Source organism: Hemiscyllium ocellatum, chromosome 47, assembly GCF_020745735.1.
Source record: "Hemiscyllium ocellatum isolate sHemOce1 chromosome 47, sHemOce1.pat.X.cur, whole genome shotgun sequence".
Classification (NCBI taxonomy): Eukaryota; Metazoa; Chordata; class Chondrichthyes; order Orectolobiformes; family Hemiscylliidae; genus Hemiscyllium; species Hemiscyllium ocellatum.
Genome location: NC_083447.1, coordinates 6,317,316 through 6,343,262, shown reverse-complemented (window position 1 = coordinate 6,343,262; position 25,947 = coordinate 6,317,316). Strand labels below are relative to the sequence as shown.

At 48.4% G+C, this 25,947-nt stretch overlaps 1 protein-coding gene across 3 annotated transcripts in view; it reads left to right on the top strand.

Moving 5' to 3' along the window:
• LOC132836601 (inositol-tetrakisphosphate 1-kinase-like) overlaps window positions 1-25,947 on the top strand; it is a 48,740-nt gene that overhangs the window by 16,234 nt on the left and 6,559 nt on the right. Inside the window, exons 2-9 of one of the 3 annotated variants that reach the window (XM_060855988.1) lie at window positions 4,772-4,796; window positions 9,680-9,805; window positions 11,835-11,952; window positions 15,514-15,612; window positions 17,856-17,896; window positions 20,187-20,352; window positions 22,548-22,615; window positions 24,306-24,468. In XM_060855988.1, the coding sequence (XP_060711971.1) occupies window positions 4,772-4,796; window positions 9,680-9,805; window positions 11,835-11,952; window positions 15,514-15,612; window positions 17,856-17,896; window positions 20,187-20,352; window positions 22,548-22,615; window positions 24,306-24,468 (806 nt within the window). Of the gene's footprint in view, window positions 1-4,771; window positions 4,797-5,026; window positions 5,127-9,679; window positions 9,806-11,834; window positions 11,953-15,513; window positions 15,613-17,855; window positions 17,897-20,186; window positions 20,353-22,547; window positions 22,616-24,305; window positions 24,469-25,947 lie in introns of those variants that run through there. The other 2 variants (XM_060855990.1, XM_060855989.1) reach the window with 2 other exon arrangements.

Here is a 25,947-nt window from a genome sequence, read left to right as displayed (position 1 = left end):
GAGGAAGAGCGCCTCATCTTCCGCCTAGGAACGCTCCAACCACAAGGGATGAACCTACATTTCTCCAGTTTCCTCATTTCCCCTCCCCCCACCTTGTCTCGGTCAAATCCCTCAAACTCAGCACCGCCTTCCTAACCTGCAATCTTCTTCCTGACCTCTCCGCCCCCACCCCACTCCGGCCTATCACCCTCACCTTGACCTCCTTCCACTTATCACATCTCCATCGCCCCTCCCCCAAGTCCCTCCTCCCTACCTTTTATCTTAGCCTGCTGATCACACTTTCCTCATTCCTGAAGAAGGGCTTATGCCCGAAACGTCGATTCTCCTGCTCCTTGGATGCTGCCTGACCTGCTGCACTTTTCCAGCAACACATTTTCAGCTCTGATCTCCAGCATCTGCAGACCTCACTTTCTCCTCTTGAGTATTAAGGGTTACCGAGAGAAAGTGGGAGAATGGAGTTGAGAAGCATATCAGCCATGATTGAATGGTGGAACAGACTCGATGGGTTGAATGGCCTAATTTCTGCTCCTGTGTGTTATGCTATTATTGTCATTCTCAATGACTTTAGGCTTTCCTCACCTTGATTCCTGTCCACTCCAGCCCCACCAAACTCTGGCCCATGAAACAGTATCATCCTTCCCATATCCATCTTTGCCAAGCCCTGTCATAACTTTATTTCAACACAGTCAGTTCTCAGAATTTGAAACGCCAAATCGCTCGATCGTTCCTCACAGGATTGGTAAGCCAATTCGAGGCAGTTAGTTCAAGCAATTACACAATGAGCATTCTCCACAGTTCCTGCATCTGAACAACGTGGTGAATATTTAACATTCATGCATTCCTAACATGCAATTACAGAGACAGGTCCTAACATACACATAGAGAGACAGGTCCTAACGTACATATACAAGAACAAGTCCTATCATATACATACAGGGACAGGTCCTAATATACTCACAGAGACAGCTGCTAACATACACATACAGGGACAGGTCCTAATGTACATATATAGGGACAGGTCCTAACATACACATACTGAGACAGGTTCTAATGTATAGATACAGGGACAGGTCCTAATATACACATAGCGAGACAGCTACTAATGTACACACACGAGACAGGTCCTAACGTACATATACAGGGACAGGTCCTAACATGCACATACAGGGATAGGTCCTAAATATACATAGAGAGACAGCTACTAACATACACAAACAGGGACAGGCCCTAATGTACATATACATACAGGGACAGGTCATAATATACACATAGAGAGATAGCTACTAACATACACAGACAGAGACATGTCCTAATGTACACATACAGAGACAGGTCCTAACATACAGGGACAGAGATGGGTACTTTGTATTAATCTCCTCCCACTCTATCTCAGTCTTTTAGCCAATCCTCCTGCTTGGCAAATATCCCAGTTTCTGTTCACATTAACCCCGACCTCTACTGTGTTTGCTGAGAGATCACACTGTGGGGAGTTCGATCCTCAGCCATTGAGTTCCTCTGACCAACCACCACTCGGTCAAAGCTGATAAAACGTGGAGCTGGAAAAGCACAGCTGGTCAGGCAGCATCAGCAACCGATGAAGGGCTTACGCTTCTCCTGCTCCTCCCGTGCTGTCTGACCTGCTGTGCTTTTCCAGCTCCGCATATTCCCGACTCTGACTTCCAGCACCTGCAGTCCTCACGATCTCCACCAACTTGGTTAAAGCTTAGAACAACTGCAGGCTGTAGTGATGCTCGTCGTTATTTTCAAACTGTTTCTGGAGTCGAGGAATCTTCATGTGATAATTTTTGTTTTCTAGCGAGCTCCCTCCACAGCTTGGTTTACCTTCCCCCTCCCCACCCTTTCTTTGTAACCTCCCCCCGTTGTCACCACCTTCCCAATTCTGGTCACTCATCTACTTCCCATTTGGTAGGCCAGGACTTTTTTCACTGGAACGTAGGAGGTTGAGGGGTGACCTTCTAGAGGTTTATAAAATGATGAGGGGCACACATGAGGTGAATTGCAAGTCTCTTTTCCCTAGGATGGGGGATTTCAAGACTAGGGGGCATATTCCTAAGGTGAGAGGAGAAAGATTAAAATAAAACCGAATGAGGGGCAATTTTTTTACACAGGGAGTGGTTCGTGTGTGGAATGAACTTTCAGAGGAAGTGGTGGATATGGGCGTAATTACAGCATTTAAAAGACATTTGGATAAGTTCATGAGTAGGGAAGTTTTGGAAGGATATGGGTCAAATGCAGGAATTAGATTAGTCTGGGATAATGGCTGGCATGGACTGCTTGTCTGTTTCTGTGCTGTATGACTTGATGAATCGTTCCACCATTGGCCCTCAGCTGCCTGGTCATTAATGTCTGGAATTCTGTCCCTAAATCTTTCCTCCTCTTTTTCCTGTCTCTCTCAGATGGGAGGGAAAGGTTGAAGAGAAAAGGAACATTCATATTTACACAAAGACCGAGGAATACCTTCGAGACCAATGTGGGGAGATTTGTTGCAACGAAGGCAAAACGTGCCAGAGATCAGGTGGCAACGGTGGCTCAGTGGTTAGCACTACTGCCTCACACCACCAGGGACCCGGGTTCGATTCCAGCCTCAGGTGACTCTCTGCATGGAATGTGCACGTTCTCCCCGTGTCTGCGTGGGTTTCCTCCCACAATCCGAGGATGTGCAGGTTAGGGTGGATTGGCCATGCTAAATTGCCCGTAGTATTAGGTGCATTAATTGGGTAAATATGGGTTACTCTTCAGAGGGTCAGTGTGGACTTGTTGGGCCAAAGGGCTTGTTTCCATGCTGTAGGGAATCTAACCTCATCAACCATTTGGATGTTCCTCAATCCTCCCTCCCTTGACCAGGTTTCAGGCCACCTATCCTAATATCTCCTTCTAGTCCTCAAAGTCAAAAAAATGTTTACATTCTTCTCAAATGCCTTGGGTTCTCCTACATACGAAGTGGTGACTACATTTAAATTGTCGCTGTTAAGGCTGTTGGTAACGACAGAAGATCATTTGTTGCATCCTTACTTGGTGTTCTGAAAGAAATGCGCAGGACAAGAGTTTTTCTCCCAGAGTCGAAATGAATAAAACTCGGTGGGGGGGCGTGCATTTAAGGTGAGGGGGGAAAGTTTCAAAGGAGATGTGAGGGGCAAGTTTTTCACACAGAGATTGGAAGGTGCCTGAAATCTTCTGCCCGTGGTGGTCCCAGATTCGATCGGGACGTCTAAAGAACTTTCAGATAAGTTGATGATGAATGGAGGCAGAAGGGATTAGTTTAATGTGGGCCGAAGGGCCTGTTCCTATAGTGTACTGTGCTGTGTTCTGAGAGTTTAAAAGTGCAAAGGATCACAGAGACTTTGGAGAGCCAGTCCGTAGGAAGGTAGATAAGTTGGTTATTGAAGCCTATGGATATTTGCTTTTGAGTCCAGGCACTGATTGCAGGAGTAAGGAGGTTATGATGGAGCTCTGTATAACATCAGCTGGCCACAGATGGAGCACTGTGCGCGGTTCCAGTCACCACACTGTAGGGTGCCAGGCTAGAGAGGCAGTGGAGATTTACCAGGATGTTCTGGATGGGCTGGAGTGGTTCAGCGATGAAGAGAGAGTCTCAATAGAGTTTGCTTTCCTTAGGAAGTAGGGATCTGATTGTGGTTTACAACATGCTGAGGGGCGTAGGCAGGGTTGCTAGGGGGAAACCTTTCCCTGTCATTAACCATGGGGCACAGATTTAAATGGGGATGTGAGGCAAGTGTTTTTCACCCGGCCGGTGGGCATCTGGAACTCACTGCCTTGAAAGGGTGTTATGGACAGGAACCCTCAATAGAATCTTGTCAGTGTAGAAGGAGGCCATTCAGCCCATCGAGTCCACACTGACCCCCCTGAAGAGTATCCCACCCAGACTCACCCCCTAACCCTGCATTTCCCCATGGCTAACCCGTCTGGCCTATACATCCCTGCACACTACGGGGCAACATAGCACAGCCAGTCCACCCTAACCTGCACATCTTTGGATTGTGGGAGGAAACCGGAGCACCCGGAGGAAACCCACACAGACACTGGGTGAATGTGCAAACTCTACACAGACAGTCGCCCGAGGGTGGGATTGAACCGGGTTCCCTGGTACTGTGAGGCAGCAGTGCTAACCACTGAGCCTCCAATCAAATGAAAGGAAACGGAAATCGGGGCTTATCCAGAATTTGAACCCAGAACTTCCCAGGTGTCTACAAATGATAAATTCCTAAGCCAGGATCATCCCCTTAGACCAACAAACCACTGAAGATGCTTTTAAGAAGTCATTTAAATACATTTAAGAAGTTTTTTGATGATTGCTTGAAGTTCCACAGTACACAAGACCACAGGCCAAGTGCTGGGAAATAGCATGAGAATAGATAGATGCTGATGATCATGTGCATAGACACAATGGGCCAAAGGGCCACCTTCCATGATGTCAATCATGGCAAACGATGACTATCAATTATCGTAAAACCCCACCTGGTTCACTAATGCCCTTCAGGGAGGGAAATCTGCCATCTTTACCTGGTCTGGCCCTATATGTGACTCCAGACTCTCAGCGATGGGGTTGACCCTTTACTGCCCTCTGGGCAAGTGCCAAGGGGCAATTAGGGGTGGGCAGCCAAAACCATCCATTGACATTACCAGTGCCCCACACCATCCCTGAATGGTTAAGTCAGTTAAAGAGGGAGATGTTTCTCAGTTGTGAGAAAGTGACCAGCGTTTTAACACAGATTTATCTTCTGTTCCTTAGGACAAGAGGAATTGAGGTTGTACAGGTGAGTCACGGCTTGTTTCTGGTCCCTTCACATCTGCCGGAAGACCACAGATAGCTCCTAGGTTTACTCTTGTTCATGTTGCTGTGCCAGTATTTATTGCCTTGGGGGGTGGGGTGGGCGAAGGTGAGCTGCCTACTTCAGCCGCTGCAGTCCGTCTGACCTCGGGACACTCCCAGTGCCTGTTAGGGAGGCAATTCCAAGACTTTGTCCCAGCGACACTGAAGGAACGGCAAGACATTTCTCAACAAGAACAGAAATAGCCGGTGAAACGAGCAGGTCTGAGAGCATTCATAAGGACAAAGCAGTTAGAATCTCGGCAGCTGGGAAAAGGTGGGTATTTCTGCTCCAGACCAGAATGAGGCGTGGCCTGGGAGGGTGGTGCACAGAGAGTGGGAGGGATGAGTGAATGGATGGAGATTCTTTTTTATTGTTTTGTGCTGGACAGCATGTATTGCCTGTCCCTAGTTGCCCTTGAGAAGGTGTGAATTAGTGGTGCTGGAAAAGCACAGCAGTTCAAGTAGCATCCGAGGAGCAGTAAAATCGACGTTTCGGGCAAAAGTCCTTCATCAGGAAACGTCGATTTTCCTGCTCCTCGGATGCTGCCTGAACTGCTGTGCTTTTCCAGCACCACTGATCCAGAATCTGGTTTCCAGCATCTGCAGTCATTGTTTTTACCACCTTGAGAAGGTGTGGACTTGGTGAGCCAAATGGCTTGTTTCCACACTGTAGGGATCCTATAATAAGCTGCCTACCTGAACTGCTGCAGTCCATCTGCTGTGGGTTGACCTACCCTGCCCTTAGGGGATGGAGATCCAGTTGGAGCCCAGAGATGGACAGAGGTAGGAAAGAGACAGGTATTTGAGGGGATTAGTGTTGGCCAGAACAGAAGAGAAGTTGAATCAGTTGGTAATGAGGACTAAGAGGAGGAGCGAGAAGGTAACCCTGTGCTCAAAGCAACCCAGGTCATGGCCTTACCTGGGTGTTGGCAGGTGGTTCAAAAACCCAGAAGGATGGAATCAGGCTTTAAAGTTATTGAGCTTAACATTGAGGACTGCAGGGTCCCTGAGGGGGAAAATGAGGTGCTGTTCTTCCAGCTTGTGCTGAGTTACACTGGAGCACTGCGGCAAGTCTGAGTCAGGTGGGTCGGTTTTCGTGCTGTACAATTACAACATTTAAGAGGCATTTGGATGGGTAGATGTATAGGAAGGGTTTGGAGGGATATGGGCTGGGTCTGGCAGGTGGGACTAGATTGGGTTGGGATATCTGGTCGGCATGGACGGGTTGGACCGAAGGGTCTGTTTCCGTGCTGCACATCTCTGTGATTCTATGACTAACAACTTTCTGACCAAGTAATTCCTTGCAATCTCTTGGAGTCTATATTTTGAAACTGATCCCTGGCTTTTTTTCAGACTCACACCCTCCCTTCCCCCACAGGGTGGGAATGGAGAAATATCCTCCCAGTATTGATTCTGTCAAGCACCCCCACCCCCCCTTCCTTCCGCCTTGATGTCCAAGTGGCTGCTGTGTATTGTTGCTCTTCACTGCTGCTCCATCTGTCGGGCTATTGTGCTGCTGTCACTCACAGAGGTAGCAGCATCAGCTGGTTCCCCACTCCACCACCTGGGAGAGACCGCAGAGACCAGTCGTGCCTCCTTATTCCTGCCACCAGAAGCTGTTACCGAGTCTTGTCCACATCCCCTGCACCTTGCGGCCTCTCTGACTGGCTTCACTCCTGACATCGAAAGCTTGGCAGAGCTGTCTGAAAGAAGGAGCTGTCACTCCAGGGGCACCTTTTACAAGCCCTGGGACATCCTGACCTGGATTACACAGCCCAGTGGCTCCGTGGTTAGCACTGCTGCCTCACGGCGCCAGGGACCCGGGTTCAATTCCAACCTCAGGCGACTGTCTGTGTGAAGTTTGCACATTCTCCCCCCCGTGTCTGCGTGGGTTTCCTCCCACAGTCCAAAGATGTGCAGGTTAGGGTGGGGTGGCCATGGGAAATTCCCCCATTAGTGTTCAGGGATGAGTAGGTTAGGTGCATTAGTCAGGGTTAAATGTCGAGTAATAGGGTAAGGGAATGGGTCTGGGTGGGATATTCTTTGGAGGGCCGGAGTGGACTTGTCAGGCCGAATGGCCTGTTCCCACACTATAGGGATTTGATGATGACTTTATGTGCATTTGTAATGGTTACTGCTTCCTTCCTCTTTTCCTGCTTTGAAAGAATTATGAGATGCATAGATAGGGTTGACGGTCAGAATCTTTTTCCCAGAGTTGAAATGTCTAATCCGAGGGGACATGCACTTAAGCTGAGAGGGTGAAAGTTCAAAGCAGATGTGAGGGGCAGGTTTTTTTACCCAGACAGTCCTGTTGCCTTTCACACTCTTTCTCGCTCTCTCCCTTGCCTTTCTTTCTCTCCTCCTGTCACCTTTCTCTCTCTCCGTCCCCTTTCTCGCTCTTTCTCTCTCTCCCCCTCTTGCTTCTCTCTCTCTCTCTTTCCCCCTCGCCTTTCTCATTCTTTCTCTCCCTTTCTCCTTCCTCAAATCTTTCTATTTCTCTCTTCTGTCTCACTCCCTGTCTTGTCTGCTCTCTCTCCTTCCTCTCTTCCTCCTCCACCCACCCTCTGCAGCGTGGGAGGGGGTGGGGGAGTATAGGGCACGCGGAGATCTCCTGCAATGAGTCTCCTGTTTTCCAAGGGGTGCAGGTTATGACTGTGAGCTGATAGGGCAATGATTAACTGGGCTGATTGATTCTGAGATTCAATTAAGCAGTTTCTGAAGCCACGACACTAGACTTGAGTGAGTGATTCATGCAAGAAAATAAAAATAATGATTTCTTCAAACTACTGATAAGCAATCCATTATGAGCATTTCAAAGTGAGGTTTCTCATCAGTAATGAATGTGCCACGATGGATTTATTCAGGAGTTGGGTCGGGAATGTAAGAAGGCGGTCGTTATCAGACATGTGTGCGAGAGGGAACTGAGCACTCTGGTGACGTGAGTTCAGTCGCACCACGGTTGCAAAGGGAATTTATTTTCAATTAATTAATAGAGTCAGAGAGATGTACAGCACGCAAACAGACCCTTCGGTCCAACTCGTCCATGCCGACCAGATATCCTAACTCGATCTAGTCCCATTTGCCAGCACTAGACCCATATTCCTCCAAACCTTTCCTATTCATATACCCATCCTAATACTTCTTAAATCTGGAATATTTTGTATTGATCCCTGGAATGTGGCTAGGCCAGCATTTATTGCCCATCCCTAATTGCCCAGAGGGCAGTTAGGAGTCGACCCCATTGCTGTGAGTCTGTAGGCCAGACTGGATAAGGCTGGCAGATTTCCCTCGCTAAAACGTGGGGTTTTACTAACAATTGACAACAGCTTCAAGGTCATCGTACAATGCATCATGGGAACAGGCCCTTCAGCCCACCAAGCCTTTGCTGATTCTGATCCTTATTTACTGATAATCTTCATTTTGTCGTCATTGGAGGGTTTGAGCTACAGGGAGAGGCTGAATAGGCTGGGGGTGTTTTCCCTGGAGCATCGGAGCCTTATAGAAGTTTATAAAATCATGAGGGGCATGGTTAGGGTGGGGGAGTTCAGAACTAGAGGGCATAGGTTTAGGGTGAGAGGGGAAAGATATAAAAGGGACTTAAGGGGCAACCTTTTCACACAGAGGGTGATGCGTGTATGGAATGAGCTGCCAGAGGAAGTGGTGGAGGCTGGTACAATTACAGCATTTAAAAGGCATCAGGATGGGTATATGAATAGGAAGGGTTTGAAGAGATATGGGCCGGGTGCTGGCAGGTGGGACTAGATTAATTTAAGATATCTGGCATGGACAAGTTGGACCGATAGGTGTGTTGCCATGCTGTGCATCCCGATGGGTCTGTAATGATTATCCTTACAATTAGAATATAGTGGAGTCTCTACAGTGTGGAAACTGACCATTGGGCCCATCAAGTGCACACTGACCCTCCGAAGAGTATCCCACCTAGACCTATCCCCATAACAATGGCCAAAGCACCTAACCCACACATCGCTGGACACCATGGGGCAATTTAGCACAGCCAATCCACCCTAACCTGCACATCTTTGGACTGCGGGAGGAAACCAGAACACCCAGAGGAAAACCACGTAGACACGGGGAGAATGTGCAAACTCCACACTGACAGTCCCCCGAGGCTGGGATCGAACCTGGATCTCTGGCGCCGTGAGACAGCAGTGCTAACCACTGAGCCACTGTGCCATCCAGTGGGGATTAATTAGACCCTTCACTCCAAATCCAAAAGCTATCATCAGTGATGGTGACGATATAATTAGTGGGTTGTTGCAAAACGCCCTTTGTTGGGGGCTACGGGGATGCGGAATCTGCCACCCTGACCCATCCTGGGCCTACACGTGAGTCCAGACCCACAGTGACTTGGTTGACTCCAAAATGGCCGAGCGAGACACTCTGTCGTATTCAAGATGGCGACTCCCCTGGCTCCAGACTCGGCTGTGTTCCTAATTCTGTAGAAGAGTCACAAATTGACCCTCGTTTCTCCCTCGCTCTCGCTCTCGCTCCACCAATGCTGCCAGACCTGCTGAGTTTCTCCAGTACAAACTTTGGATTCTCTCACAGCTGATGTGCGCTTGGAGAGGCCTGCAAACAATCATTGTCCCCCTCTCCTCCCTCAACCCCCAGCTGATTTGGGGGGGTTTTAAAGAGAGTTAGCGATTGTCGGGAGGGGGTGGGAGTGATGCTTTAGTGGGGGGTAGGGGAAAATGTTCAGGTACATTTCTCCTTTGGTGACAGACATTCCCCAATGGAACCTGATTCAGTTGTAGCTGGTGCCGAGTCCCCTTTAGATTTTCTGTTTGTTTTTTTTTTCCCCTGCAGATCGATCTGACGCGGTCAATCGAAGAGCAGGGACCGTTCGACCTGATCGTTCACAAGCTTTCAGACTTGATGCGCGACGCCACTCAGAATGACACCCAATCCCAGCAGCTCGTCCAGAAATTCCAGGTGACGCCAACCTTTCACCCCGGGAGGGTGCCAGCGCGGGCGGAGACCGCTCAGCCCATCTCACCTGTGCCGGCTGTCAGAAAGAGCCTGGCGATAGCTCCGTACTCGCCCCTCCCTCTACATCCGTGTCCCCTTTAAAGAGTTCCCCTTCCTTTAAAGCTGCCCCTTTCCATCTACGCTGTCTAGTCCCCAATATTCTGAAGGAGTCAATGGCAGGGGGGAAGGGGCGCTGGGGAGTGTTACAGAACTGAGAGACCTTGGGGTACAGGTTCATAGCTCCTTGGAAGTGGAGTCACTGGGAGATGGGGCAGCTTGCAACTTGCTAGCTTTCATCAGTCAGAGCACTGAGGGTGGTAGGATGTTGATAACAGTGATCCTCAGACTAAACATCTCTGATGGGAAAGCATTCAGTAAGCCAACTTTGCCAGGGTGGGTGGTTAGGTCAGTTGGCTGAATGAGGCAGAGCGATGCCAATCCAACAGGTTCAATTCCTGCTTTTGTGATGAGGTCATCACCTTTCTCAACCTCACCCTTCACCTGAGATGTAATGATTCCCTGATTAAATGCCTCTGATGGGAAAGCAGCCCTATGTGATGCCTTCACTCATTCAGTGAGTCAACTTTGCCATCTGGCTGCACAGTCAAAAAAAAAAGATTGGTAGTAATGCCACATTTCAACTACTGCATGCAGTTCTGGTGGTCCTATTATTTAAAGGATATTATTAAACCACAAAGAGTGCAGAAAAGATTTACTAGGATGCTACCTGGACTGGATAGGTTGAGTTACAAAGAGAGGTTGGATGGGCTGGGATTTTTTTTCCCTGGGAATATAGGAAACTGACTTGAAAGAGGTCTACTAAATCATGAGGGGCATAGATAAAATAGATAGCCCAACATCATCTCCCCATGTTAGGGGAATCTAAAACCAGAGAGCCTAAATTAAGGTGAGAGGGGAGAGATACAAAAGGATTAAGAAGGACAACTTTTTCACACGGAGGGTGGTGAGTATTTGGAATGGACTGCCAGAGGTAAGGGTGGAGGCTAATATAATTTCATCATTTATGAAAACTATGGACAGATTCATGGATGAAATAGCTATGGAGGGATATGGACTAAACGCAGGCAAATACACTACTCTAATCGTGAAAACTGGGTAGCATGGGCAAGTTGGGCCGAAGGGTCATGCTGTTAACACCTATGACCTTATGACTGCAGGCAACGAGAAGCAAGAGGCTTGGGCCGAATGGCCTGGTAACTGTCCCATACAGATGGAGAATAGCGGGCAGTTGAATGTTACTGTGTAGATCTGGATTGGACATTCCCAGGTTCCCTTCAGATTCCCCTCCTTTAACTTGTCCTGTTGCTTATCTCATTTAAAAAGCATCTGGGATGGGTGTATGAATAGGAAGGATTCAGAGGGATATGGGCCAAGTGCTGGTAGATGGGACTAGCTTGATTTAGGATATCTGGTCAGCGTGGATGAATTGGACTGAAGGGTCTGCTTCTATGCTGTGTGACTCTTTAGCTCTAAGTTGGGGCTTGGTTAGCTCAGTTGGTTGGATGGCTGGTTTGCAATTCCAACAGTGCCAATGCCCACACTGGCTGAGGTTACTGTGAACGACTCTCCCTCTCCCCTCACCTGGGATGTGGTGACCCTCAGGTTAAATCACCCCCCCTCCTGTTTTCTCTCTCACTCTCTCTCTCTCTCTCTAATGAGAGAGCAGCCCAATGGTCTGATATAATTATGGTAACTTTACCTTTGCTTTTCTGGTTTGGATGGGGAGGTGATTCTTCCTGGAACCATTTCCACCAAGTCCACGAATAAAAGTAATCTGGTCGTTAACACAGTACTATTGGGGATGGGATCTTGCTGTGCGTAAAATGGCTGCCACATCTCCCACATCACACCAGACACTTTGGGACAGTGGGGGGAGGTGGTGGTGGTGATGGCGAAGAGGTTGGGAGAATCTCCTTCGATTGGCTGTGAAAGATTCTGAAAGTCGCTATAGAAATGCAACCTTTCATTGCAGGACTATGTTGAAGCCCACCCCCAAATCATCTTGTTGGATCCCTTGCCGGCAATGTGGAGACTTTCCGATCGCTTTCAATCCTACAAACTTATTCAGGAGCTGCAGGCCCAGGACAAAGGTTAGTGTCTCTCCCAGACCCCAGTTTTCGGGCACTGTGGCCTTGTTATTTGTGGGACTTAAGCACCGCCCCCCTCTCCACTGCTGGACTGCAACTTTGTCAGAGGTTCTCCAAGTTAAAGATCTCACTGTTCTACACTGAGTCGGGGGGAGGGGATGGATTTGTAGTTCCTTTTTGGAGAGATCACTTCCTCGCACCAAAACCTCATGCGAACCTAGCGGCCATTTTGTTGAAGGGAGTGCTGACAAAATGGCCGCCGTTCCATCGCCTCAAAGCGTTGTCAGCTCCGAGGAGAGCAGCCCAGAAAGATGATGACACATTGATGGAGGGCGGATAGGTGGCAGATGACGTTCAACGTAAAAGAGTGAGAGGTGAAGCACTTTGGTTGAAAGAACGAGGAGATACAATACAAAATATAGGGCACACCTGTAAAGGATATACAGGAGCAAGGACACCTGGGTATAAATGCACAGAAGTCAAAACGTGTGGCGCTGGAAAAGCACAGCAGGTCAAGGAGCATCCAAGGAGCAGGAGAGTCAACATTTCGGGCATAAGCTCTTCATCAGGGCTCATCAAATGTTGACTCTCCTGCTCCTCGGATGCTCGCTGACCTGCTGTGCTTTTCCAGCGCCACACGTTTTGACTCTGATCTCCAGCATCTGCCATTCTCACTTTCCAAAGATGCACAGAAGTCACTAAACGAGGCAGGACAGCGAGAGAACAAGTAAACCGTAATAAATAAAAATACTGTAAATAATGTGGCAATTTGTTGGCTTTAAGAGGTTATTTTGTCCTTTTTTTGTTTTGAAGCGAGGTTTTAAGGCAGAGGAGATGAGCAGTTTATCAGAATCGAAACCAAAAGAACTGCGGATGCTGTAAATCAGACAGAAATAGCTGGGTTAGCTCAGCAGGTCTGGCAGTGTCTGTGGGGAGAAATCAGAGTTAACCTTTCAGGTCTAATAACCCTTCCTCAAAATTAACCCGAATCACTTGAGTAAACAGCTTGTGAGGTCTTGGGTTTTTTAAAACGTTGGAACAATAGAAGCAACCTGAGCGGGTGGTGTCGAACATCCATAGAACCGGATTTTTTAGTTATAGTTTTAAGCAGTTGTTGCTTGAGTCTTGAAGAAGTGGAATCTATGTTTTCCCTCTCTCAGTTACAGCTGCCAGTTCTCTTCCTGCTATGGAAAGATACATGTGAGGCGATCTGTTTTCTGATATTTGCCTTTGGCAGAGGGAGTCGTTACGGGATGTTGGTGTATTGGAACAGTTAATTGGTAACAGTTACTGTATCTGCTGCACTATGTACAGTTTTGATCTCCTTACTTGAGAAAGGATGTACTGGCCCTGGAGGGGGTGCAGAGGAGGTTCACCAGGTTGGTTCCAGAATTGAGGGGGTAGGCCTTTGAGGAGTGACTGAGTAGACTGAGGATTATACTCATTGGAATTTAGAAGAATGAGGAGGATTTCTTATAGAAACATATAAAATGATGAAGGGAAGCGATAAGATAGAAGCAGGGAAGACGTTTCCACGGACGGGTGAAACTAGAACTAGGGGCATAGCCTCAAAATAAGGGGGAGCGGGTTTGGGACTGAGCTGAGGAGGAACTTCTTCATCCAGACGGTTGTGAATTTGTGGAATTCCCCGCCCAGTGAAGCAGCTGAGACTTCCTCTTTGCCTTAAAAACATTCAAAGAGAGATTTTCGAACAGTAAAGGGATTAAGGGTGATGGTGAGTGGGCGGGTAAGTGGAGCTGAGTCCATGATAAAGATCAGCCATGGTCTTTCTGAATGGGGGGGCAGGCTGGAGGGGCCAGATAGCCTCCTCCTGCTCTTGGTTCCTATGTTCTTATCTATTATTCTGTTAAGGTCTCCAATGGAGTTAAGTTATTCCAATTTCTTCTTTCTTCTGTTGTAGTTTAACTATGTGAATGAATAAAGTGTGCTTTAAATCCAGTAGTTTAACTGATCGTATTGCATTGGAAAGCAATACCTTACATTTATGTTCTAAAATAAGAAAAGGCAGGGTCTATACTATCTTCTAAATATTTTCACGGTGTTTGGTTTGGCCTATAACAATTAATAAGACACACACCTCCCCCCGCCATCTTCATTAAGGGGGGCTTAAAGCGAGGAGGTGATGCTGAATATTTCCCAGAATCACGTTCAACCTCAGCTGGAATACTGTGTGCAGTTTCGAGATACCCCACTATGAGGGGGATGTGATGCTGTTGGAGAGGTTGGGGAAGAGAATATTCAAGGAAAGCACCTCTAGGGATGATCCGTTATGAAGATGGAGGGGATAGGGCTAAGGGGAGACTTGAAACCATGAAGAGGCTAGATAGTGTAACCGGAAAGAAACTTGTCAAAGAAGGCAAGAGCTGAGATGGGAACGGGGAAGGGGTGTTAATCTGTGAGAGGAGCTGATAATGAGGTGAGGGGGAAATATTTATCTTCACAGAGCGAGAGATTAGGGCCTGGAAACACGACAGAGGGAAGTTCAGTTAAGAAGGACATTGCGAAACTTGAAAGGGTTCAGAAAAGATTTACAAGGATGTTGCCAGGGCTGGAGGGCTGTAAGGTGAGGCTGAATATGCTGGGGCTGTTTTCCCTGGAGCGTCGGAGCTGAGGCTTATAAAATCGTGAGGGGCATGGATAGGATAAATAGACAAAGTCTTTTCCCTGGGGTGTGGGAGTCCTGAACTAGAGGGCATAGGTTTAAGGTGAAAGGAGAAAGATTTAAAGATTTAAAGGAGCAACTTTTTCATACACAGGTTGGTGCGTGAATGGAATGAGCTGCCAGAGGTAGTGGTGGAGGCTGGTACAATTACAACATTTAAAAGGCATCTGAGTGGGTAGATGAATAGGAAGGGTTTGGAGGGATATGGGCCAAGTGCTGGCAACTGGGACTAGATTAGGTTGGGTTATGTGGTCGGCATGAACGAGTTGGACCGAAGGGTCTGTTTCCGTGCTGTATATGTCTGTGATTCTATGACTAATTGTAACATGAAACAGGGCGTGTGGGATGGTTAGTTGAATAGTGACAATGTGCAGGATCCTGGGGCACAGGCAGGAAATTGAGGCATATTGCTTCAAAAGGAGCTGGTGCAGACATGCAAACGTCGATTCCCCTGCTTCCTGAAGAAGGGCTCATGCCCGAAACGTCGATTCTCCTGCTCTTTGGATGCTGCCTGACCTGCTGTGTTTTTCCAGCAACACATTTTCAGCTTCTTTTGCTCCTTATCAATTCTGTGTTATTTATGTTCTTATATTCTTATATCATGATCTTATTCCCTCTGTGTAGAATTAGTGAAGAACTTGCATTCCTCTCCTTGTCTACATCTTATGCCAAGACATGACGAGGGTTTTGTGTCCTTCTCTTGGGGTTGTATGTCTCAGATTTCCTGGTCCCATGAAGCAGCTGCTGGTGAAATGTACAGCCCCCCTGGCACATACAGTGACATGAACCGGGGTAATAACTGGCCCCCATTCCTGTCCACATCCTCATTTCACACTCTCATTTCCTTCTTTTCTAAAACAAACGGACTTTCCACGCTGTAGGTCGTTGGTTCTGCAATCCTCCCTATCTGGAGCTAGCCGCCGCAAACCAGAGTGAGATCCAGCTTCAGATTAAAGAACAAAACCTGACCTTTCCACTCAGTGAGTATTTTGCCGTCGGTCTGAACGTACGAGTCTGTCACTCCTAACAGGCGCTCGTGTATTTTCTGTCTCTCATGTTCTTCCTCACACACTCGACCTTGTGTGTGCTCTCTCCCACATTTCCAAGACCCCTCTCTTTCTCTCTCCCCAGATTCCTCATGTGCTGTTGCCCTCTCTCCCTCAGTCCCACAATGTCCTACTTCCTGGGTCTCCCACTCCCTCGCTTGCTTGCTCAGTGCCGTCTTGCTCAGACACACTCGCGTTCTCTCTCTCGCTCTCGTGCACCCAACATCCCGCACTCCCCCCTCACCTGCTTTCCCTCTCTTCTGCACCCTTGGTCTCCCTCCCTCATCTTCGGGGAGAAAGTGAGGACTGCAGATGCTGGAGTATCAGAGCTGAAAATGTGTTGTTGGAAAAGCGCAGCAGGTCAAGCAGCAGCCAAGGAACAGGAAATTCGATGTTTCGATGAAGTGCTTATGCCCGAAACATCGAATTTCCTGCTCCTTGGCTGCTGCCTGACCTGCTGCGCTTTTCCAACAACACATTTTCAGCTCCCTCCCTCATCTGCCCTACCCCTCACAATCCCTGCCTCCCCTCATGTCTCCCCTCACCCCATTCCCCTCCCGTCTCCCCTCCCCATCTCCCCTTCCAAACTTGTCTCCCCTCCCCCATCTCCCCTCCTCCATTTCCCCTCCCACCCTTGTCTCCCCTCACCCCATCTCCCCTCCTATCTCCCCTCACCCTCCTGTCTCCCCTCCCACCCTCGTCTCCCCTCCCACCCTCGCCTCCCCTCACATCTCCCCTCCCCATCTCCCCTCTCACCCTCGTCTCCCCTCACCCCATCTCTCCTCCTGTCTCCCACCCCCACCTCATGTCTCCCCATGGAGCATTCCAAAATACCGAGGCTGGTCTCCCATCACCAAGTCCCCCTTTATTTACCCGTGGAGAGTCCCTGACACTGGCCCAGCTCCCTCAGAACCAGCTGCCAAAGTGAACAAAACCCCTGACACTCCTGTTGGTATCTGTCAGCCAGGACTCCCTGATTGCACCAGATTAACAACCCCAATCAGGGCACTGAGATTCTCTGAGGTCCACCTGCCTGATCCTGCTCTGATCAGTACAGGCCCCACAGCCACTGGGTGAATGAATATCCATTTAGCAGTGAAATACAATAAAATACAGTGAACAGCTTTCACTAGTCGCCATAATCCAGCACCATTCTGGTAAGTTAAGAATAAGAGAAAGTTAAAAGATAAAGCTGAAAGGGATATCTATCTACATTCGAATCTAGACCCGGCTCTGCACCAACCACTGCATCCGTGAGCCCATCTAACGTCCACATTGCCCTCAGGCGTCATCTTTCACCACCGGGCCTACCTCACTGACATCACCTCAGGACTCGCACTCCCCCTCCATTCTGGGCCTGCTCTCTCCTTCCGCTCTGGGCCACACAGGACTCACTCTCCCCAACCCATGTTGGGCCGGCTCTCTCCCCCTCTGCGTTAAGCCCTCTCTCTGCCCCTCTCCCCCTGCGCTAGGCCCCCTCATCCCCTGCGCTGGGCCCCCTCACCCCCTGCGCTAGGCCCCCTCTCCCCCTGCGCTGGGCCCACTATCACTCTGCATTGGTCTCCCTCTCCCCTTGATCTGGGCCCACTCTTCCCCCATGGGCATGAGCCTAATTCTCAAGAGAGTCATAAACCGATGGAACGAACCTGGAGGCTGGGGCGCAGAATCGTTTTGAGGCAGAGTTTGACAGATTCCTGACTAATCGAGACATCGAACACATACCAACAGGAAAGTAGTGGTGAGGCCTGGAGGGAGTGACGCTACCACCTAGGGTCTGATACTCACTCATTCCCCCGGCTCTCTATCAAGTCTGGAGCTGTTCCAGTTTTATTCTTAAAGGTACTTGTGTTTCAAACCCAAATACTCCACACGCTCTTGGTGCCAGTATTTATCTGCCAACCTACATTCCCTGAAAACTCGTCACTTTGCGGTTTGTGGGAGCTTGCTGTGGGTGGTTTACTACAAGCCCAACGTTTACGCTGGCAAGCGGACTTCAGAAGATCTGACGTCATTGGCTGGAGACTGCTTTGGGATGTGTTGGGGATCGAGTGGGAAGGAGCTGTGAGACTCTGTCTCAGTCATCTCAGTGTGGGGTCACACACTCTCGAGTCCTCATGATGGGAAGATTGGTTTTATTCCAGTCGAATTTCATTTCTGTTTTGAACATCTCTTTACAGTTTGCAAAACCAGGGTTGCACAAGGATCCAGCTCTCATGATGTGAGTAACAGTAAATGTCAGATTTATTTCAATCAAGAGATGTACTGTTGGGGAATTAGTAGAGGGGCTGACAGCGGAGACTGGGTTAGAAATGCAAGCTAATGCTGTGAGTTCAAATCCCACCGCAATAACTCTGTGAAGGTATCAGGAATTGAAAGCTCGTCTCAATGATGGTGATTGTGAAACTAACATCGATAGTTGGATAAATGCTCCTGGTTCATTAATGTCCTTTAGGGAAGGGAATCTGCTGTCCTTATCTGGTCTGGTCTACATGTCACTCTATACCCACAGCATTATAGCTGACTTTTTCTTGCCCTCTGAAGTGGTCCTAGTGAGACCAGCCTTGCCGATGATGCCCTTGTCAAAACCAAGTGCTTCTGGTACCTTATCAACAATAAGTTAAGCTTGTGATTTAAGCGTTAAATCCGATAATATCCACCCTCACCCTCACCCTTGACTGAGGGCCCAGCCTGAAGGAGGTCAAGCCATTATTCAGCATTGACAAAGGCCACTCACTCCATCACCTCTTTACTAACCCTTTGAAAGAGCCTCTTTCTCTTCCCACACCAGTTGCTTTTTTCTCTTTCATCTGTTTGAAATAGTTTTCCGATTCCCTTTTGGAAGTTGCTTTGGAATCTGCAAGGCCTTCCAGTTCACGCCAGCACCACCTCCACCACACCCCCCCCCCCCAAACCCCCCCCACCCCCACCCCCCCACTCCGTAAACAAACTCTCTTCATCTGCAACCCCCCGCCCTTCCCTTTTTGCCAATTATCCTCGAACTCTGACGGTTTCCCAGTGTTTCTATTGAATCTCCCCGAATGGTCGGATTTTCCTGACCCACTCCTGTCTGCTATTCCAGCAGGATGACATTCTGTAACCTCTTCCAAAGCCATGTCTCCTTTCGAAAATCACAAACCCAGGATTTTGAGAGTCATCCAGCACGGAAACAGACCCTTCGGCCCAACCAGTCCATGCTGACCATAATCCCAAACTAAACTAGTCCCTCCTGCCTGCTCCTGGCCCTTAAGCCTCCAAACCTTGCCCTATTCTTGTAGTTATCCAAATGTTGTAACTCTACCCACATCCACCACTTCTTCAGAAAGTTCATTTTACACACGAACCATTCTCTGCGTTAAAAAAAAATACTGCCCCTTGTGTATTTTTAAAATCTCTCTCCTCTCATCTTAAAAAATGTGTCCCTAGTCTTAAAAGCCCCCATTATTCCACCTGATGAAGGTGCAGCGCTCTGAAAGCTTGTGATTTTAAATAAACCCATTGGACTATAATCTGGTGTTGTTTGATTTCTCCATCCCAATCCAACACCAGCACCTCCCCATCTGAGGGAAAAGCCTTTAACTGTATCTATGTCCCTCGTAATTTTATAAACTTCTATAAGGTCACCTCTTAACCTCCTACACTCCAGTGAAAAAAATTCCCAACCTTTTTTTATAGCTTAAACCTTCCATAGATCCTGGTAAATCTCTTCTGAACCCTCTCCAGCTTCAATAATATCCTTCCTATAACAGGGAGACCAGAACTGGACACAGTACTTCAGAAAAGGCCTCACCTATACAACCTCAACATAACGTCCCAACTCTTATACTAAGCACCCTGAGGGAACACACGCAGACACTGGGAGGACATGCTAACTCCACGGAGACAGTTGACGGAGGGTGGAATCGAATCGAATCAAAAAGTGTGGCGCTGGAAAAGCACAGCAGGTCAGGCAGCATCTGAGGAGCAGGGGAATCGACGCTTCAGGCATCAGCCCTTCATTGGAAACGTTCCTGATGAAGGGCTGATGCTGTAACGTCGATTCTCCTGCTCCTCGGATGCTGCCTGAGCTGCTGTGCTTTTCCAGTGCCACACTTTTCGACTCTGAATCTCCAGCATCTTACTTTCTACTGGAGGGTAGAATCGAACCTGGGTCCCTGGCGTTGTGAGGCAGCAGTGCTAACCACTGAGCCACCAGTCCTGAGGGAGGGCTGCATTACCAGAGGATCCATCTTGTGAATGAGATATTAAACCTGGGGTCACGTTTCCTGCCCGGGTGGATCTGAAAGATCCCCTGCCCCCTCTTTGGTAGAGTTTCCCTTTGCACTGTGAGACTGAATCAGCACCTTGAGAGACAGGGCATCTGGTCGCTATCAGTGTGTGCTTGTGGGATCTTGCTGTGTGTTAGAGTTGCCAGTGACTGCAGAAAAGAGGGCTCTGTTGAATGTAGCCCAGTGGGAGGTCAGGAATGTCAGACTGTCCCTTTTTTATTTTTACATTCTCTCTCTTCACAGATGGCTCTTATCTTCAACGAGGATGGTCTGAGGGATGTGACTCCACCCTGTGTCCTGCAGAGCTTCATCAACCACAACGCCATCCTCTACAAAATCTTTGTCATCGGCCAATCATATTTTGTCGCCAAGAGGCCCTCTCTGAGGAACTTTGCAGTCGGCCAATCAGGTGAGTGTTTTGCTGGGGGCTTCTGGGACGTCTACACGGCGTTGATATTATACTCAGGGAGGCCATTTGGCCCACTGCACAGGGTCTATTCTCCAACACCTGCCTTCTCCCCACATCCTTGCAAGTCACTACAATCCCTTCAGAACACGGGCTGCTCTCTCATCAGACAGAGACAACTGGGGGGGGGGGGTGGTTCAACCCGAGGGTCACTATGTCTCAGGTGAGGGGGAAGAGTTTGAGAAGGAAAATCTTTCATGGTAACCTCACTCAGTGCAGGAATTGAACCCATGCTGTTGATGTTACTCTATATTGCAAACCAGCCGTCCAGCCAACTGAGCTAAGCAACCCCTGTCCATATGACCACCCAGCACCCTCTTGAATTGAAATAACATCAACAGGATGTAGAGGTGGGCTGAGAAGTGGCAGATGGAGTTCAACCTGGAAAAGTGTGAAGTGATTCACTTTGGCAGGTTGAATTTGAATGCTAAACACAGGGTTAAAGGCAGGATTCTTGGCAGTGTGGAGGAACAGAGGGATCTTGGGGTCCACATCCATAGATCCCTCAATTTTGCCACCCAAGTTTAATCTGTTGTTAAGAAGGCGTATGGTGTGTTGGCTTTCATTAGCAGGGGGATTGCGTTTAAGAACCGCGAGGTTCTGTTGCAGCTCTGTAGAGCCCTGGTTAGACCACACTTGGAATATTGTGTTCAGTTCTGGTCGTCTCATTATAGGAAGGATGTGGAAACTTTAGAGAGAGTGCAGAGGAGATTTACCGGGATGCTGCCTGGACTTGAGGGCATGTCTTATGAAGAAAGGTTGAGGGATCTTGGGCTTTTCTCATTGAAGTGAAGAAGGGTGAGAGGTGACTTGATAGCGACGTACAAGGTAATGAGAGGGATAGATAGAGTGGATAGCCAGAGACTTTTCCCCAGGGCAGAAACAGCTATCCTGAGGGGGCATAATGTTAAAGTGATTGGAGTAAGGTTTAGGAGTGATGTCAGAGGTAGGTTCTTTACACAGAGTGTGGTGGGTGTGTGGAATGCACTGCCAGCAGTGAGAGTAGAGTCAGAGACATTAGGGACATTTAAACGACTCTTGGACAGGCCCATGGATGATAGTAAATTGAAAGGCATATAGGTTAGTCTGATCTTAGTAGGATAAGAGATTGACACAACATCGAGGGCCGAAGGGCCTGTACTGTGCTGTGCTGTTCTATGTTCTAACTCCACCAAGGCCAGTATACCTTCATCCTTTATTCACATGTGGAGAGTCCCTGATACTGACCCAGCTCCCTCAGAGCCAGCTCTCCGAGTGAACCGAACCTCTGACACTCCTGTTTAAATCTGACAGCCCGGGCTCCCTGATTGGACCAGATTAACAGCCCCAATCAGGGAGCTCCTATTCTCTGAGGTCAAGTTGCATGATTCTGTTACAATCACTGAGCTGAACCTGCCTCCCCCACATTTCCAGGCTGTACATCGTATGCCCTAACTACTTGCTGGGTGAGAGAACCTTTGCTTCATTGGGACATCACCTGTTGACACTTCCCCTTGAGGTTTCAATATTCTTTCATGGGTTCAGCTGAGCAGGTATTGCCCGTCCCTAATTGCCCCTTGAGAAGGTGGTGGTGAACTGGAGAAGGACACTCCCAGTGCTGGGATTTGTCATTATTCCAGTGGTGAGGAACACCAATCTGAAGGCCTAGACTGGAGTTGGGAACAAGAAACCAGAACTAGGGGGCATAGGTTTAAAGTGAGAGAGGAAAGATATAAAAGGGACCTTAGGGGCAGTTTTTTTACACAGAGGGTGGTGTGTGTATGGAATGAGCTGCCAGAGGAAGTGGTGGATGCTGGTACAATAGCAACATTTAAAAGGCATCTGGATGGGTATATGAATAGGAAGAGTTTGGAGGGATATGGGCCGGGTGCTGGCAAATGGGACAAGATTAATTTAAGATATCTGGCATGGACAAATTGGACCAAAGGGTCTGTCTCTATGCTGTACATCTCAATGACTTGTCCCAACATCCTCTTCTGAGGCTCATCTGCTTTTGTGAAGCACCATGGGACATTGCAGGGGCTAAATAAATGCAAATAGAGGTGACATTTGTGTGGGAGGGGGTCAGGTGGGGAACAATTGTACGAGGAAGAGAGAGAGGATGTGTGCGGGAGTTTGATGGAATACTGTCTTTTCAGATCAGAAGACGATATTCTTCAACAGCCATGAAGTCTCAAAGCCAGAATCCTGCTCACATTTAACGGAGGTAGGTCCTCTTGCAGACTGTATTTTCAAATCCCTCAGTGGCTTCACCATCCAGCTCTCTCTCTCAAATCGCTCCCTCCAGCCCGCAATTTCACCGGGTCTCTCCCATACTGACCGCTTGCGTCGACCCCAATTGTAATCGCTCCACCATGGATAGCCAGACCCTCTGCTGGCTGGGTCCTAAGCTCTGAAATTCTCTCCACCGTGGCCAAATCTCATCTGTTTCTCAGCCATCCCCCCCCCCCCACCCACAACATTGCCATCTGGCTGACATGAACAGTGCATTTTAGTTCCTGAACAGCTGCGGTCTTGAAAGGGTTCAGAAAGGAATTTGAAGGATGTTGCCAGGGTTGGGTTAGATTACTTACAGTGTGGAAACAGGCCCTTCAGCCCAACCAGTCCGCACCGACCCTCCGAAGCATAACCAACTCAGACCCATTCCCCTACATTTCACCCCTTCACCTAATACTACGGGCAATTTAGCATGGTCAATTCACCTAACCTGCACATCTTTGGACTGTGGGAGGAAACCGGAGCACCCGGAGGAAACCCACGCAGACATGGAGAGAATGTGCAAACTCCACACAGACCGTCGCCTGAGGCGGGAATTGAACCCGGGTCTCTGGTGCTGTGAGGCAGCAGTGCCAACCGCTGTGCCACCGTGCCAAGGTACGGGGAGAGGCTGAATAGGCCGGGACTGCTTTTCATGGAGTGTTGGAGGCTCAGGGGTGACCGTATAGAGGTTTATAATATCATGAGGGGCATGGGTAGGATAAATAGACAAGGTCAATTTCCTGGGATGGGGGAGTCCAGAACTAGAGGGCATAGGTTTTGAGTGAGAAAGGAAAGATATAAGAGGAACCTAAGGGGCACCGATTCCACACAGAGAATAGTGTGTGTATGGAATGAGCTGCCAGAGGAAGTGGTGGAGGCTGGTACAATTACAACATTTAAAAGGCATAGGGATGAGTATATGAATAGGAAGGGTTTGGAGGGATATGAGCTGAGTGCTGGCTAATGGGGCTAGGTTAATCTAGAACATCTGGTCGGCATGGACAGTTCGGACCAAAGGTTTCCGTGCTGGAAGACTCTCTGACCTGATTAGGGATTTCAGTAAAGTAGGTGGATTGGAGATGCTGAGACTGGGCCCCTTGGAGAAGCAAGGCCAAGATGAGATTTTGAGAGATGTTCAAAACTTTTAAAGACTTTGTACAATGTTTTATTAAAACACGATCAGGGACTGTGTTTGTTTCCCATCCCTACAGTCAATGACCCATTGCTGAGGATGTGTCATCACATATAGGCCCAGACTGGGTAAGGATGCCAAATCTCCCTCCCTAAAAAACCAGATGGGGTTTTAAAACAATCAACTTTTAATTTCACCAAATTCGAATTTCACCTCAGCTTTGGTGGGATTTGAACTCATGTTCCCAAAATATCGTCCTCATTTTTTGGATGACTAACCCAGTGACAGTAACACTTCCACCCCATCAGAGATAAGGTAGGGAGCAGTGATAGAGCTATAGAAATGAGAGTGAGTGTGACCCAGTGGGAGAGTGTGGAACCGGGATAAGGAGGGACAGTGGGAAGTGGGGGTGACTGGAGGTAAGTGTTGGACGAGAGGGAGGTGCGAGGGGAGATGTGCTTGGACAGCACCTCAGTCTCAGCTTTGTTTTGTTCCATCGCCTCAGAGAGGGGAAGGGGATCGCCTTCCGAGTGGACCGTCTGACAGAATCATCCAGTTCATCAGCCAAGGCCTTCAGGCAGCTCTGGGCTTGTCGCTGTTCGGGGTGGACGTGATCGTGGATAATAAAACCAGCAAACTCGCACTGATTGATATCAACGCATTTCCAGGTCGGTGAGAGTCAAACTCCCGCTTTCGTTCCTCATCTGCAGCCCGGTATTGAATTCTTTTTGGTAACTCTCACTCTTTTTGGGATCTGTCTGTACATTAAATATGCTTTATCAGTTATTTTCTAATTCACTCACGGGATCAAGGTACCGTCATCCAGTCCAGCAGTTACTGTTGGTTCTGATACAACGCAATAGTTCCATCCTTGCGTTATAAGTAAATCGCGCAACGGCTGTGCCGTTTAAGCTAATGAGACCAGAATTGCATTATAATCGAAACAGGTAAGGGGAAAGTTCACTTTCTACAAATAATGGTCTAAATTCTTTAATCAAATTAAAGCCAATTTGCATTGAAGAAATGTACGTTCTAGTAAGACCAATTGTATTGTCCGTCCCTAATTGCCCAGAGGGAAGCTGAGAGTCAACCCCATTGCTGTGGGTCTGGAGTCGCATGTAGGCCAGACCAGGTAAGTTTGGCCATTTCATTCCCTAAACGACATTAATGAACCAGATGGGTTTTTCCAACAATCAACAATAGATCCACAGTCATCATTAGACTCCTAAATTCCAGCCTTTTTCATTACTAAAATCAAACTCTACCATAGCAGGATTTGAACGCAGGTCCACGCATTAATAGCCGAGTGATAATACCATTAAGCCATAACCTCAATTTATAAATGCAGTTTTAGATTAGATTCCCTACAGTGTGAAAACAGGCCCTTTGGCCCAACCAGTCCACACAGACCCTCCAGAGATCAACCCACCCAGACCCATTTCCCTCTGACTAATGTATCTAACACTAAAGGGCAATTTAGCACAGCCAATTCACCCTAACCTGCACATCTTTGGAATGTGGGAGGAAACCAGAGCAGCCGGAGGAAACCCACGCAGGCACTGGGAGAATGTGCAAACTCCCCACAGACAGTCACCCGAGGCTGGAATCAAACCTGGGTCCCTGGTGCTGTGAGGCAGCAGTGCTAACCACTGAACTACTGTTTGTTGTTTTATGATCTCTCTCCTAATCAGAGCTGAATAATTTAAATGTATACTTTCAATTTGTACAGCACCTTTCACACCGTCATGGTTTTGCAATCAATGACAGTTTTTTTTGAAGTGTAGTTCCTGCTGTAACATGAGCAGCTGATCATACACAGCAAGATCCCATAGACAGCATTGCAATAATCAGTTGCAGTGATGGTTGTAGAACATTAACATCCTGGCCTGAGAGAGATTACTCTCACTCTGCACTGAAGTGAACAATCCAAGAGGGCAACAGGGCCTCAGTGTAGTTTTGCAGCTAAGAGATAGCACCTCCGACAGTGCGGCACTCCCTCAGCACTGACCCTCTGACAGTGCGGCACTCCCTCAGCACTGACCCTCTGACAGTGCCCGCTCCCTCAGCACTGACCCTCTGACAGTGCGGCACTCCCTCAGCACTGACCCTCTGACAGTGCCCGCTCCCTCAGCACTGACCCTCTGACA